Source organism: Pygoscelis adeliae, unplaced genomic scaffold (assembly GCF_000699105.1).
Source record: "Pygoscelis adeliae isolate BGI_AS28 unplaced genomic scaffold, ASM69910v1 Scaffold186, whole genome shotgun sequence".
Taxonomy (NCBI): Eukaryota; Metazoa; Chordata; class Aves; order Sphenisciformes; family Spheniscidae; genus Pygoscelis; species Pygoscelis adeliae.
Window position 1 is genome coordinate 5,235,447 of NW_008825071.1, and position 16,976 is coordinate 5,252,422.

General features: G+C 43.6%; 1 protein-coding gene across 1 annotated transcript in view; it reads right to left on the reverse strand.

Annotated features, from left to right (window-relative positions):
• Positions 1-4,091: 4,091 nt before the first annotated feature.
• The window catches only part of ADTRP (androgen-dependent TFPI-regulating protein), a 33,680-nt gene continuing 20,795 nt past the window's right edge, over positions 4,092-16,976 (reverse strand). The window contains exons 4-6 of the mRNA XM_009326475.1: positions 15,489-15,604; positions 10,410-10,561; positions 4,092-4,135 (exon numbers count right to left, since the gene is read on the reverse strand). Of these exons, the coding sequence (XP_009324750.1) occupies positions 4,092-4,135; positions 10,410-10,561; positions 15,489-15,604 (312 nt within the window). The remainder of the gene's footprint in view (positions 4,136-10,409; positions 10,562-15,488; positions 15,605-16,976) is intronic.

Sequence of the window (16,976 nt, forward strand, 5' to 3'; positions counted from 1 at the left end):
CTCCTCACCGGCGGCCCCTTTCCCTGCGCGCCGCCGTGTCAGAGCCGGGGCATGCTGCTGCCAGAGCCTCTGATCCTCATGTGGAGGAAAAGCGGCAAAAGGCAATACCGGTCTTCCCAAACACACGGGCAGAAGTGGCAGCGTGTTGTAGCACGCAAACTTTTAGCGGACTGGGTGAAGAATGCGTCTTTCACCTGCCAGCTGGCGGTGGCATCGTTGCTGGGTGGTTCCATGCCACAGACTTGAATAAACGTCTCGAAACGAAAAGCAGGTGTGTGTTGGTATACGTAGGTTTCCGTCTCTTCTCCTTGAGGAACGTAGTCCTTACTGGCAGCGAAACCGGATTGTCCTGCATACTTGGAGGAGGCAGTCCTGTCTGCCTCAGGTGTAGAAAAAAAGGTTATATTTTCTTACACGTGTGTTGCTCTCCGGGTAGTGAGGGAAATTACCCTCTCAAGGTGAAATAAACTTGGTTCGCTTGAATGTTTTGAGAGCATGTGACAGAAGGTGACATTTGACACACCAACCATTACTATTAAATTTTATAGCTCAGAACTATTATTGAGCTATATCCTAGAGGTTTTACTCAAACCCATGATTTTTAACGCCAATGTCTGGAAGTTAAACTAAAGTGTATTGACATCAAACACCTCAGGTACTTGGTTTGCTTTTCAGAAACATTGAACTCCTTGCAGGGTAGGGCCTCTGGAGACTTTAAAAAGGCAAAAATTTCACTTTGGAGCTTATGACCACTTGTTACTAAGTCTGGCCTATTGTATTTGGTTTTTACCTGCTGGTTTTTTCCAAACGGTTAATTCAATCACAAACAGTTCTTAGCTGTAAGCAGTAACTTTAGTTCAAGAGCAGAACTTGATATTGGGGTTATTCATGTGAATCCGCGCAGCCAATAACCTCTTCCTCTGAGGTAACCAGATAGTCAGTAAGGTTAAATACTAACAAAAATTATTATGAACCCATATATGAATGCAATGATTTTTTTCCAATATTTACTGAATAACTTGCCTGGGAAATAGGTCTTAGTTTGGCTCTCATGGTTGATTCTAAGTGTCCTCTTACCAACACCCCTGAGACCCTCTGGTTAATTTTGTGGCACAAAATATTTAATTACGTGCTCTGCCAAGTGAATACAAGGTCTCAAATTGAATTTCAGCCTCCCTGGGCAACTATTTTAGACACTTTAGTAGAATGTAAATGCATATTTTCTGCATGCCAGATCCCGGCCCCATATTCATCAAAGTAAATCTTCAGTAGTTCCACTGAAGGCTTGGAACAATCCTAAGTTATGTTATTGAGGTCAGATTGTGACCCTGAAGCTCTGGCAGAGACCCAAACCAAGTAATTTGTGTGGGAAATTGGGGAGGGAATAAATTAGCACTTGCCTATGCTTTTTGTGGGAGTAAACTGTTACAAAGGTGTGAGCTAAGATGAAAGCTCCTAATCGTGGTGGATGTTGCATTCCAGCTGTTTCTGCTGGAAGTAGCTCTGTGTGTGTGCATGGGATGAGTCCTTATTTTCTGATGGTGCTCTGCCTCAAATAACAACCAATTTTACTTTTAATTCCCCTGACTGTCCCCGTCCCCCTCACTCCCTCTAAAGGAAAATCACTTAATCTTGTAAAAAGAAAGTCCAGGGGTAGGTTCTTGTTTGGGGTTTTTTGCTCTGGTGAATTTAAACCTTCATTTTCTCTCTACCAAACAAAAGTGGCAGGTCTAAACAGCATTAGGTAATTGTGGTTGTCATACTGCACATTGTACTGTGGAAAAAATTAATTGCTGTTTTTTCGCCCGAAGGTTTAAGCAGCGGTCCCTTGGTCTGACTGGGAGCATGTTATTTTCCTCCCGATTGAGACTGCGTATCGTCGAGCGGCATGAAAGGATTCCTGTACAGCTGTGCTGGGTGAGTGGGCGGGCATCTCATTCAGTAATAACATCTAATTTATACAGCCACGAAAATCTACAGTTATAAATAAACAGTTCTAACTGACTTTGCATACTTATTCAAAATAAAATGAGAGAGAGAAACAGACTGGAAAGAGAAATCTAGTGTAAATGTTATAAAGGCCAGATCCTTACTCAGTGTACCTCAGTAAAGCCTTCTTGAAATCACAGGGAAAATGTGGGTTTGTGATCAACGATGTACGCTTTCCTCCTTACAGGGCTTTGTGTGCATCAGAGAAAGGAGCAAAGCAAACCCAAGATCCCAGCAGCTGTGTTTTGGGGACAGGCAGTCCTGATCGCTTTCCCAAAGCGCATGACTGGGATCCAGCCTCTCCATGCAGGATGTAACAGAGAGCAGTGCCTCTTCTGAGCCCTTTTCAAAGAAAGAAACAACCCCCCCCTTGATTCACCTCTCGTGCTGGACCCCTGTAGTCCAGCAGGAAAACCACCATGCCAGATCCCAAAGGTAAATCTTGGCGTGAGCAGGAGCCAAGGGCGAGACCTGCCGTCCGTCTCCTGGCTGGACGTGGAAAGAAGTTGCTCCTCCGTATCAGGGCCCAGGCTTTGTTCTGAGTTTCTGACATTTAAACTGCTTGCACTGGACTATTAGTACAAAACAAAACAAAACCAAAAAAAAAACCAAAAGAAAAAAAACAACAACAAACCTCCAAAAACCCCACCCCAACAAACCTGTACAGGGAGTCTCCTGAACTTTCTCCTCGTCCCTAATTCCCTTCATAGTTTTTCTTCTCTCTGGTGCTCTGAAATATTTGCTTTGACCAGCATCTTTCAGCTGAATTCTTTCCATGTCCTCCTTCAGCTTCAACAGAAAAGGAGAGGGGTGTGTGCGTAATTGCTTACATTCCCCTTGCGAAGTTGGCTGGAGCGAGTTATCTAGATAAGCTGGAAATTATTGAATGCGCGCACGACTTTCATTGAGTTGACTTAGTTTACAGTCTAGCCCTAGTATGTTAACTTCCCAGACTAGAATTTTATCAGGTGCTTAACATGTGAGAAGAACAATCTTATGTATACACATTATTTTTTTTTATTGCTCACAGACAGCTTACAATGTGTTTCGTTTTTACTAAGCTCCAGCAGCATTTGAAAGACGAAAATAACACCCCGGTGAACTGCGTGCACAGTAGCTCCGAGCTAGGGGTTTTGGCAATGAAGACGGAGTTAGACATTTAAGTACTGCAACTAGTTTCAAATCCTCATTTAAATGCAAGGCTAATAACAGAGATCTTTCTTTTTCACGTTGACCATTAAGGAACACTTACGCTACTGTTGGTTTTGCCTGTTTATTGGAGTTTGCAAAGCAGATCTCCAGCGTTTTAGATGTTAACAAGATGTTGAGGCTAATAACAGAAATCAACTATATTGAGCAAGATTAGTAAACATGTGAATGGAGTGTAATTATATGGCAGGCAGCCTTATGTTAAACAGTGCTTTAAATTAACATGCTTTCTGTCAAAGCAATCATACAGTCAGTATAATTAGGTTACTTTTGCTGCAAGATTAACTGAAACCAAGAAAAAGGAAGAAAGTGTTGCGTTCAGATTTCCTGTTAAAATGGAGGGGCGATATTATGCATATTAATATTCCAGAATGTTTCTCATTAGAAGAACTTGGCTTCATGGTGAACTTTCTGAGCAGACATTCCTAATTACAGTCCTTGTTAGCCCAATTTGTTATCTAGCTAGCTTAGAAGTCACAGCACTGTTAAAATTACCCCTCCTCTTAATTTTTTCCAGACTTGATGAAGGGTAATCCAAACAAGAGCTGGCTTGCATTCACAGGTCTTCTACAGAGTGGTGCCAAGCTCATGAGGGAGTTCGTTTACCAGTGACGAGTTTTAACCATGGACACATCCTCACGTACATTGTGCAAGAGATGAGAAATCTGTGTAAACAGATGAACACAATTTTCTTATTCATAGCAGTTGCAGAGTTATCATGTAAGAGGCAAACATTTCATATTTTCCACTAGTCTTCCATATGGCTGATGACATAATGGCTTCACCAGAAGCTGCAATGCATTGGAGAAAGGATTTATCACAGCTGCATTTGTTTTCCTCTACTTCACGGTTTCAGCATTCACGGAGAGATTGTTTGGCTTGAAGAGGAGGATTCACTTGCCTTTCTGCCTGTAGTCCAGTATTACTATTGAATCTCCTGTTTGGAGGCAGAAGAGAACAGATTATTGGGGAAATAGGCACAAGAGAGAAGTCCTCTCACAGATCAAGCACACTGTTGGGAGGAGGATGTGAACCTGGCCCCAGCCTCCCAACACCCCTGGGGAACCGAACCCGTCTGGGAGTCGGAGTAAGCTATGAGTGCATGGCTTGGACCAGCTGCGAATGCCGAAGTGCGGCAGAAGTTGAATGAGCCTGGGATGTCCCTAGCAAGTAAGGAATTACTCAGCTACCGAGGAATGATTTGAAATCCGCCGTGGGCCACATCCCTTGGAAATAATGATGCTTTGCTAGTGGGGAAAAACTATCTGCCACCAAACAAGCCTATCTTGGTGCAAGATTATGTGAAAAGCTTTAAAAATAAAGCTCATCTGAAAGGGCAGCAGATGAGTAATCCTGCAGCTAAGATATCTGGAGCATCCTCACGTGTCTGGCCAGGATGGCAGAGGACCTACCAAAGACCCACAGCTTTCTGAAGCACCAGCTAGAGACCAGATGTGCTACCGTCGGGTACCAAGTGGTGCATATATTGCATATATTTGGCAATAACCAAATATATTTGGGTACTCTTATCTAAAGCGCTGTCTCAGCCTCTCTTGTTCCCTGTTGATGATCATTTACTCACAGGGAACCCTCTTTTAAAGGTGCTTTCCTTGTCCATAGACCTCAGAGACTCTGAAACACTGATTGCTGTATTTTATTTATCTCCAGCCTGCACAGCATTTGGCGAATGACTTGATATGGAACAAAATCCTAGCATGTCTTCCTTCCCAGATGATCCTGTAAGTCTTTTTTAGTGACCAACTAGAAATTTTAAAGACGAGGGAGACAAAACTCCACCAAGAAAAAGACTAGCCTGTTAGGCCAGGGACAGCGTATTAGCAAGCACCTGTTAATATCTGGCCTCCAGTGATGAAATCCTAAGCTCTGGGTTGCCAGAGCTTCCGATCTGGTCTCCCTCCAATGGACCATCAGATAAACTTGTCAGCAAGAGTAGGGCATGTGACAGATGATGCAGGTTTCCTTTAAATAGCCAGACTCCTCTACCCGAGGGGTAAACTGCAGCTTGTGTGAGTGACAAATATGAAGGATATGAATATGCCATCACAGGTTTGTGGCACAACTAGGATGAACGGATGAGACAAAAGTAAATATTCACATTTAGTTTGCAAACTCTGGGCTGTAAATCCTCTTAAATTTGAGTTCTGTTTGTCACTGGTAATATACTGAAATTGTAGATACAAACATTATTTGTTCATTGAAAGAAATCGATACCCCCTGGACTCTTATTCTTTGTTTTTAAAGGCATGATAGAACAAATGAAGATATCTTCTGGAAAGGAGGCTCAGTTTAAAAATCCCTCCTGGATGCTGTAATAACGAAGGGTGGAACCTGTGTCTGGATTGATAACCACCTGCAGAACATGAGCATTTTAACATTCATACAAAAACTGCTGTTCATAAGCCTGTACCAGTACAATGGTAGAACGACTTCGTACCCCACACAGTTGCCCTTTGCACCCCTTTATTTGCCACTCGGGTTTCTGCAATCTCAGCAGCTGCTCAGAAGAATGAGAGCATCGAGAATTCAATCATATTATAGCATTGCTTTGTATTGCACAGATTCATGCGCTGTCACATAGGCTGGGTTTCCCAATAAGCTGACTGCAAGGTATTAAGGGAGCTTGGTTTCATAAGCACGTAAATACAAAAATAAAACCCAGAGAAAACAGTCAGTTCCTAAAACATGTTATACGTTTCTGGAAAATGCATTTAATGCAAAAGTACTCCAAAAAGAAGAGGAAAAATACATTAAAGAGAAGATTGCCATCTAACTTTAGCTTAGCCCTGGGTCAATATGTTTCAGCAATGTCTTTGCAAGATATTCAAGAGCTCATAGAAGATCTGGAGGAGCACATCCATCCATGCACTGGGCACGAGGAAGTTACTCCACCATAAGTTTCCTCTTTTTCCTGAGAGCAATGGCTCTTATTGTTGTTGTACCGCCTTATCCCTTGCTTTACGATATCTTTAATTCTGGCTTTGCCACCCTGGTGTTCCTCAGCCAGCTGCTGGCCAAAGCTTTCCCTTCTGGAGGACAGCGAGCATCCAGGCATGGGTCTATTGGAGCTGCTGCCCGCTCCGGCAGCCAGCCTCCCTTTCTGCCCCGTTTCCCTCCCAAAGGACAGCTCCACCGCCTGGGGATGAGCATTCCTCTGGACTTGGCAGAGGCCTTGTGGCTGTAAAATTTCGCAAGTGGTTTGCCCAGTGTCCCTCAGCAGGCATTTAAATCACTGGTGGAGTGGGTAGCTGTTGCTAGCTATAGCTCCTATCCACCTGCATTTCAAAGTATTGAAATGAAGCAGCTGATGAATGTTGTTTTGGGCCTTTTTTCAGGTGTGTTAGATGGAAGACAAATGAATCTGCTCCATCTTCAAATGCTGGTGCTAGAGATGAGACCTCACCTGAAACGTTGTTCTGTCTGATGTGGAGAACCTTGATCCGAATTTCTCCTGAGGATCTGGTTGTCTCACCGGGTGCAACACCCGAGGGAAAACTGCTTTGATTTATTTTTGAGGGTTCTAGTTTGACTGGTCAAAGTAGCATGAGATCAGTTGCCTGCGTGATGTTTTCTACCCATCGGGAATGGGAGAAGCTATCGCACTGTTCATCTTTCGTACTCGGACCCTGCAGCCAAATTCTTGGCTGAGGTAAATTTATGGCAGTAAAAGAATCAGCCCATTGTTTCCAATTACCCTCTTTGGAGTTTCTGTATTGCTCAACATTGTCTAGTACTCTAGAAACTCTGGGATTTAAAACAAAAAAAAAGTCATTACTGGTACTATTTTCTGTGCCTCTCAGGCTGTGCAGCTGGGTTGCCTTAGTTACCACCAGTCCAACTGTGCAAGGGGAGGGAGAGCCACATGAGAGATAATACATTTTTAAAACCTCCAATACTGTATGAAACAGTTTGTCTATAAATAATAAAACAAATTTAGGGTCTGGCATCTTTTGGTTGTTCTGAAAAGGAAAAACAAGGTTATATTATTTGACAGCCTGGATTTTCCAGCTCTCAGAAATGATACTGCATCTTTCTGGTCAAGCACAGGACATAGCTTTAAAAATTACTTGCTTGAAGCTGAAAGCTGCCATCCATAGACTTTGGAATAAGTCGGAACTGAATATAGCTTTAAGGGTGAAAAAGAGTAAAATATTTATGTAGCTGGTTTTAGGAAAAGTGATAGTGGCCTGAAGCTATAAAGGAACATGGAAGAGAGCCCATATGAAGCATGGTATGCTGTGGGACAAGCTTCGTTTGCAGCCTACAGCCTGCCACGGGATGTAAGTCCAGAAGGAAACCAGGCTTGCTACTCGTGTGGAGCTATTTGTTAATCACTTCTTGCACCTTCAAATAAACACAACTTATCTGGGCACAAACTGGGCAAGCTTTCTTCCTTCAAGTGGGAAAGAAAGAAAAAGAAGCAGCTGCCCCGGAGCCTTTCCCTTTGGGGCGAAGCCTGGTTGCAGCAGCCCAGGCAGGGCTCTCTGCCTTGGCAGATGCCGCCAGCGTCAGCTCTAATTGCTTGGTGGCTACAGGTGTTACTGGAGAAGGTGTTTCCAGACTTGCCTATAGGAACGTAGTGGACAATTGCATTATTCCGTAACGCAAACTGTGCCTTTGGGGGATTGAGCAGGAAGCAAAAGAGAGGGCAGAAGTGCCCTTCCACATGCTCTTTCTTTTGGGGGAGGGAGGAGGTGGGCAGCGTGGAGGGTATGGAGAGATGAAGAGGTCTGTCCTCTACCACCACAGATTGTTTTGCTTTTTGTGTGTGGGTTGTTTTTTTTTTTTCTGCAGGGTTATTTTAACTGCAACATCTCCCTTATTGTGATGGGAAGGTGAGACAGGAAAGGGTAGGATGAAAAAAAGTACATGGAGCCATTTTTGCTGTGAGAAGAAAGGTATGTTGGAATCGTGTCTTCATTCAGTTTGCAGCTGTTTTTACTCTGGCAATGCTGAGCCAAAGATTTGTCTCAGTCAGGAACATATTAAGACTCTGGCACACTGTAATTTGGAATAGTTTCCCTCTGGCTGTGTTTCAGTGCTTATTGGGACCTTGTTATCAATACCAGCTTAAGGAAGTCCTAGCCTTCTCTTGGGGAGACACAGCTGGGAAATGGATCGGGAAAATGATCCGAGTTGAAAATAGACCCTGCTTGCAAGAAACAGGCATGTGTGGTGGAGTCGGAAGGAGCGAGGGGCGGTGGGCAGGAGCTTATTGAGAAGTTACTGCTGCCAAAGCCCCCGTATTATCAAACCACAGCCTCGGGTACCACAGAGTTGCCAGCTATTGGGGTGCAGCTTGCAGCTTCTTTTATCAGCGTACAGCAAATCCAGGGAATGCTGCCAGTCCTGGGGGTGAAGAGCTGAGGATGCACGTGAAGTAGCAAGAGTTTGCACAAACATGGGTAACTGTAACTTGGGGGGAGTGTCCTGCACGTGGATGAAAACACCATGTAATTGTTAAGGCCATGATTTTGTGGTTCCGTTGAAAAATATCAAGTATGCATGGAGAGGCAGACCCACCACACACAGGAGGCCTCCATGGATTGCAAGAACACACCAGATGCCAATGAGGGATATCATGTATGCTGTGTTTATGTATATTCTCTGAGGTTACATTCATGCTATCACAACTGCTTTTCAGCCTTTCTGTGTGCTCAGAAAAGAAAGTTGAGTGCTTGCCTCAGTTTCTTTAGAAATCTCTTAAATTAACATCTCTTAAGTGAGTATATTCAGTCAGCTGTTCAAAATGTGACTAATTTTTGCAGTTAATTTGATCTCTGCTTGGCACAGCCTTTTGTCTGGTCAATTAACACCTTGGAAATCAAATTATTTTAAGTCTGATTATCTCCAACTTATGCATCAGGCATACTCTAGGCCTGACATTACTAATACGTACTCAGTGATGAAAAAATCTGATACCTAGATGTATCAGATATCAGATCTCATATAAAGACCTATACTATCTTATAGTGATGATGTGGCCTTTTATTAGTAATAGTTACCATTTATGTGATGCCTCTTAAACCAGAGCTAGTGCAGAAAGGCTGCAGATCTGTTTTCATTTACCAGCAATCCTCATCTTGTATCATGTTTATGCGAGAATAGAATTCAGCCAAAATTTCCGAACATGGACATGTAGAGCAAGCATCTGATTTGCAAAGGTATTGAGTGGTGAAGTTGGTTATTCAGCACATTTGAAAGTCAATCTGCTGCTTTTAGGTAGCTGAGTATGGATGGTGAGAGACTAGCTACAGACACTCTACTTTGGCTTGACAGGCATGTGAGACTTCACAAAATAGATCAGGCATCAAATGTTCCCTGAGAACAGAGGGAGGTTGTCTTATTTATTTTCAGAGGTGTTTTTGCAGCATTTTTTCTTTGATCAGAAAGCCACTTTAAGAAATTGCAAATGTTCATACATTTGTCCTAAATAAAATACACACGTTTTCCTGACAGAAACACTTTCATCCTCAAAAACTTACTCTTGAATGAAAAAGGAGAGAGGAAACCAAAAGGGAGGAAAAAAAAAAAAAATCCCATGCCAAACCCCCAAAACTGTTTCATCAGTTCTTTTTTTCTTCCACCTGTTGAATGTGTCCTCCTAAATTACTTTTTTTTTTTTCCTAACTGCCCATTTGTCCAAGGAAGCTGCCTTTCATTTTCTTTAAATCACTACTGATTATACCACTACCAAAGCAGAAGGGAGATGATCTCAACAGTTTGAAAAAACTTTCTGAAGTGCTGTTTTACTCACGGAGCCACTGCGGTGCTTTCATTTGGATACACTAATGCCTTCCTATAAATTGTCGGTAAACAGTGCCATTTCCTAGTCTTACAAACACCACGCGATGGAGGTGTAAGAGTTTTAGCCAGAGAGATTTGGATTCTCTGGACACTTGTTTGAGAAGGAATTCAAAATCCGGTGATTATGCTGGTAAGAGGTGCTTCTCAAGCCCCATCAGAGAAACCTGGCCCAGCCTTGTACCTGGTAGGGTTGGGATTCTTGATCCGATTTGCTCTCTGTTAGTAACTGGTTAGGACCTGGCGATCTCTATCAGACACCCAAATGCCACCCTCCAGTGTACAAGGGCCCCCTTCCTCTCCCCACCTCCCAAGGCAATCACAGGAATTCATTTTAGATTTTTTTTTTTTTCATATGGACAGAAGTGAAAAACAAAACTTGGACTGACCCCATATCATACAGTTGAGGAACTCCCCGAAGTTGTAGAAAGACACGATGACGGCAAGGCTACCAGCAAAAAAGGCTGCTAGCCCAGCCGGGCTGAACAAAGCAAAGAGAGGATATACCCACTCTCCCGTTACAGAATAAATCCACAGGACCCTAGGCAAGGAGAGAAATGACCTTTGGTTAGGACCATTCGATTAGAAGAAGTACTTCATGATTTCTAACTCCTGAAGGGCCAAGTTATCAAAACAATCTTGATACAGAGAAAATTAGCTCAGCTGTCGATACATCTCCTCGGCGTTTGAGCTATTTGCTGTGAAGCACACTTGAGCTGCTGCTAAATTAGATGGGTTTCAGCGCAGGTTGAAATGTACACAACGTTTTGCTGTTACCCTGGTGGCACTGGCTATTAACGGCAGTAAAATAACAGTAAAATAGCAAAACGCTCAGAAATAGGGATGTGCGCTTGGCTGTTCTAAGTGAAGCTTATTCACGTAAGCTCTCACATATGTGTTTGCTCTTTAGTTACAACAGCTTTTCAGCCCTTATCCAGGTCTCGAGGGTCTGTGGAGACAAAGTACTGTTTCTCACTGTCTCTACCCTGCCGCTGTTGACCACTGTTTTGGGGAGCGGAAAGAAGTTTTGCGGAGGTGAGAGGGCAAGGGGAATTCTCCAGCACCTTTTCCCTCGGTCTAAGAGGAGGAGGAGAGGAGGAGCAGGTAGGTAGGAAACAGATGTAGCTGCTTTGCTCCCTTGTGCCAGAACCGTCTGCAAAGCACTGTTTGGAAAAGGGAAAGAAGGAAAAGGAAGAGGATTAATACGCCTGCTTCATAGGGCTTCTTTTCTTCTACTTTCTGCCTTTTTCTTCTCTCAAAAAACGTCTTGTAGTGTCTGTCAGTTCACTGATATTATTTTCACTGTTTACGGCTCGTAAGAGTGGCTGGTAGCAAATGTCTGGACTTAAGAATATAAAAATGGTCTTTATATATTAAATATAGGAAAAAATACATTTTTATGGATGAAATTACATATATTTGTATTGAATAGGTAAAGAATATAAAAAATAGGGCAGGTCTCCAGTGATTGTTATGAGGACGTGCCATTCTAATGATGGGCAGCACTTCCCTAAAAAGAACCTTTGGGTCCAAAGAGTCCTAAAAGGTTTAATTCTTGATTAAAAAAAACACATCTGAGGACTGTGCCATACTTTCCACCACCAGTACTAACATGGGAATGCAATCCCACTCTCTTTGATGGCACCCAGCCTGCCACCTTACACTGAGCATCACGCCTCAAAGAGAAGTGACAAACAGGCTGCCCCACCAGCCTGAAACTGTGTCACGAAACTGAGGAATGGGAGAGTGCTAAGGAAAGAAAGAAAAAAAAAAAGGTCAGAAAAGATGATTTCTCCTCTCTCTAGTTAGAGAAGGAAGGGGTAGAGCATAAAAAAGGTGGGGTTTTACCTTGCCTGTGAAGAGAGATTCACTAATCCCCACCTAAGGGGTAGAGTGGAGAAATGGAGGGGGTTGGTAGTGGAGCTGTCTGGGCTAAGCATGGAAATGTTAAGTGTAGAGACTCATTTTCATGATTTAAGGTTCTTTCATCAAACGAACAGGGCTGTGAAACAGCGAAGTAATTAAAAAAAAAAAAAAAAAGCCTGCACAAAAGGCCACAGAGAGGCTGAGCAAAAAGGCTGAAGACCGGGTGCTAACTGGAGCCCGTGCAAATGTCAGCATGTGTCCTTCCCTGCACAGGGCTACTGTTTTCTTAATGTGTCCCAAACAGTAAAAGAGAGAGTGACAACCACCTTTATTTTCTATAATGAGGAACTAGATTATCTTGATGCAATTTGGCCAGCTGTCGTGCCTCATATGAAGCACTCCCAACCCGCATTTTCAAACCTAAACAAATGTCTATGCAGGAGCACTAAAGCCCTTTCAGCTTTCTGACTTGGTGGGAGCTGTGTGTTGCCAGATTCTCTATCTTGGGACATACCTCCAGATTCCTGAACTTACTCATTTTGATCACAGAATGGTTGACAGTTTTTGGTTTTAGTTTTTTGGGTTTTCTTTTTTTTGCTAGGGATTTCATAAAGTGCACCCCACGGCTTGCAAATACATATTGCTCATTTCTCATGGGTAATCACCTGTTAAATATACATGCAGGATTCAGAGGCTTATTATTCTGAAGATTTCATTTCACCAGATTTCAATTTTTACCAAGATTTTACCTTGGCTATCAGTGAGTGAGTCAGACGCAGACAATGCCCAGAATTATGGGGAGGCTAGATTGAGAGAACAGCCCTGGGTTGTTGCCAAACTGCTGTAGGATAGAGGACAACATATAGATACCAGGGAGAGGTCATGTGCTGTCATAGTACAGCTGGATGCAACTGGGGGATTTATCCTGTCCTCTCATCACCTGTCCATTAATGTTAATGGAACCACCGCATTCACTGAAGGGAAAAAAAAGCGTCTCTAGGGAATTATTAAATGGGAAGATCCAGAAAGGAGAAAAGAACATATTGGCCACACATGAGCTCTCTGAGACTGTGGTTAATTCAAAATTAAAAGGTTGTGAACCGAAAATGAGCATGCAGTGAAGGAAAAATATTTTGATTGCTAATAGAGGTGGAATATGGACATATTACAAGAAAGCCATCAGTCTCTAGATTTAATTTGGTTTAGGTTTTTTTGTACTTTAGTTTTGTATACAGAGTGCAATCTGTAATGATTTATATTTGCTTGCAAAGGTAGTTTGAACCTTTCTCCGAAGACACGGCAAAATTGTGAAGATTAAGATTTATTTTATACTGATCTATTACCACTGAAATGGGAAAGGGCAATCTATTGTTACTTCCTGTTTAAGATTTAAAATGCCAGTTCTAAAATTTATATGTTCTTCACTGTTTTCAATGTGATGACTCCAGGAGTAAGGCATTACTTAATGCAACCAGGAGATGCAGGATTCATCCTTGCAAGAATTAACTAACATGCCTAACGGTTCTCTTTGCCCTGGTGTCCTGCAACTGAAAGCCACCTTTCCTTTTTGAACACTATGGGTATTCAAAGCTTTAGTGAATGCCTGCTTAGAGGCAGGGACCCGGTGCAAGGCGTCACCGGCTGCTCGGTTTCTCTGCTGCCTTGCAGGGACCAGTCAGTTCTCAGCCCATCGGCACTGGGGAAGGGAAAGTGCAGCGGTGACAGTGAGGGTTCAAGGAGAGGCTTTTAAGAAGGACTCTGTTGCTTGTGAAACATAAGGTGCCCAAATGGGGCTATTAAATCACCAGGTTGCAGCACCACCAGTAAAATGTGTACACGTGTTAAGATTTCAGTGCACAGGCTAAAATTTTTTCTGTTAGTTGAAAGCTGTTGTCTGTGGTTGCAGGGAACCAAGACAAGGAGGCAAAAAGCAGACAGGAGGTTACTTGCTGCCTCAGGAGGAGAGAAAGCAACAGTATTGAAATCCTAATATCTTTTATCCAGTTACCAGGGCCCTGGGACACAGGGGACAAGGGCTCTAAGGGACCTTCTTCCACTCAGGACCTTGGCAGCACCATGCAGCACCAATTCAGAGAAGATACCGGGAGGGCTCAAATGGGTTATGCTTGTGTTGATCCTCGTCCTTTGATGAGGATTCAGGTCCTGGCATGAGCCGTGTCTCCTGTGGGATGAAATTGCTCAGCTGATGGGGGCTTTGGGGGAAAAGCATGGCACACGACTGCAATAGTTGCCTGGAGAGCCATCTGGTCTCAAAGACAGTAAAACCAAATGCTGTCAGAAAACAAGCAAAACAAAGCTGGCATTAAGCAACTGGGTGAACGAGAACATAGAAAAGGAATTTAGGAAGCCGTGGTCGTAATCCTATTAGGCTCTGGGCTGGATTAGGATAAATGGCTCCAAACTTGGTTATGTAATGTAGCAGTAAAGTCCATTGCTTCCACAGCCACTCTGGTGGGTTTCAAGTCGCAAGAGCGTTTCATCTGTGCAGTTTATTTTCTATTCCAGATTTTCATTCGGTGGGCTGAAAGTAGTCTCTAACTGAGAGTGAGAACTGGTGGGTAGGAATGGGAAGGATGGGTTCCCTCATAATCCCAGTGACTTCTCAGAAATCTTTGCATGAGGACAAGTCACCTCCCTGCTGACCAGTTGTTCTGTATCCTCCACTCTAGGGCCCGGGTGTTTCCCAAGCTCTGGAAGGTGATATTGCAGCGTACCCTGAAACTATACAGACCCATTCCTGAGCTGACTCTCAACATAAGGCATCCTCAGAGTGGTTTGAAGTGTTGGCAGCTGCCCACAGTTAGATGGAGTAGGCAGTGCCTCCAGACCCTGGCACTGCAGCCAGAATGCAATGAGCAGGAGCAGATGCAAACCCAGCTCTAGGGGTGCGTGGCACACACACAGGAGGTGGGTGGATGGCTATGGGCTGGGGTGGGGCCTGGTTAGATATAGTTTATTCTCTCAGGATCACCCTCCAACAGGTTGGAGATCAACTGGCACATTGCTGGAAATGTAGGTGGTGTCCGCCGGTGGAGTGGGAGGTGGCAGTGGGGAAGATGCCTCCTTGCTACCCGTCACTTTGCACCTGGCTCTGAGTATCATTTTCTATCTCAAGTTTCTAAACCCAGCCATGTGTCCCTGCCAAATACCAAACTGAGTTTTACTCCTCTTTTGCTCCCATGACCCCCAGACCTTTGAGATTTGGTGGTTTTGTAGCGAGCAAGAGAGCGAGTGGAGGTAAATTTGATGGTACTGGTAGAAATAAAACCTCCAGCCCAGCAGAAATAACTCAAAGTACCCCAGAGTTTATGGTAATTTAGCTGCTTTTCTATAAGGGGCATTAGAAGAGCAGGAGATACTATGTGTGGTCTCAGGACCTGTACTGTGTTTGAAGAAACCTGCTCTGCCTACGTCTGGAAATAGTTTTCATGGGTCTCAGCTGAAGTTCAAATGACTTCTCCACAGAACAGACTGGTTTCTCCCATGTGCCTGGGAGGGAACTTAAATTTAAGCACAGTGTTTGGCCTTGTTTTACAAAGCAGATCACTTGAAGAAAATGTTTTAAAGTATGTAATTCTTACCAACTGATATACAGAAAAGTGACAAATCCTAATAGGATCAGTCCCTTCTTCTTTGCCGGGTAGTGGTGCGGCGTGGCAAGGATTTCCAGGACAGCAAATGGCAATACAACTGTGTGCTGAGGAGAAAAGAGAGTCTGTCACTGACCGGTCGCAGTGCCTCGCCTTCGGTCATTGCTGATCACGAAGCTCAAGAGTCTGCCCGTGAGCAAAGGATTATTTAACAATACTGCATGTAATTGTATACAAATGTGCATACTTCATTTTTTTATAGTGAAGAAGTACCCCTGCAGTAATGAGCATGGAAATTTTCTCGTTAGTATGCTGTAAATAGTACTGTAATGAGGTTTGCCTGTAGAATGATCTGCGTTACTTTATAATAGGTGAGCTTTCCTTTTATGTTTTATAATGCAATAAATTTTTTGGTAATTCCCATTAGAGTACAAAAGATATTGAAGTCTATTGTTATGTGCGCTTGAGGGTGTCAGAAGTCTCCTCCTTGAACTCATTAAGCAATTGCTGAATTGCCTTCATGTTCTCTTCAAGTCGTTATTGTATTTTATATATTGTCATTTATTATTTACTCCAGTGCAATTGCAGTGTGTTGTGCTTCTCTTTGTAAACTGAAAAAACGTGGTGGTAAACATACAGAGGACTTAAGTTAGCTGTGATTCAAGATGATGAAGGAACTTCAAACAAGCTTAACCAAGAGTTAGTAAAGAGTTAGCTTGCTGGGGAAGCTTTTTTTCCTTCTCTCTTTTTTTGTCAAAGAGTTTGAATTGTATTAAGCAGCTTCAGTTTCAAGGGCTTTTATGATGATAACTGTCTGAGCACGGAGGATTTTCAGCACAGGGCAGACAGCCTGGTGGCACTGAGTGTTTTGTGGTGGGGAGCTGCCTCCAAGAGGGATGCTCCTCACTGTGGGGAGGTTGGGAGTACAGCAGAAGTCCTTTTGGGCTCGGATGTTAAACGGACAATGCGGGGCTCTTGGGGTGCTAACGCCTCAACTTGTTGGCTGATTTGTGGCAACTTCAGAAGATAATTTGTTAGAGTGAAATTTCCCCACTAAAAGTTTTGTAATGTTCCCTGTGCAAGCAAATGATAGTTTTAAGTTGCAATACCTAGGACAGAAGGCCTAAACAATGCTGGGGAACAACACAGCAAAAACAGTCAATGAGGTGCAACGGGAGAAAACTATAGCAACAACTGTACCTGACTAGTTGGTTAAATAACAAGGCCAAGTGCAAGGTCTTGCACCTGGGTCGGGGCAACCCCTGGTATCAATACAGGCTGGGGGATGAAGGGATTGAGAGCAGCCCTGCCGAGAAAGACTTGGGGGTACTGGTGGGTGAGAAGCTGGACATGAGCCAGCAATGTGCGCTCGCAGCCCAGAAGGCCAGTCGTATCCTGGGCTGCATCAAAAGAAGCGTGGCCAGCAGGTCGAGGGAGGTGATTCTGCCCCTCTAGTCTGCTCTGGTGAGACCCCACCTG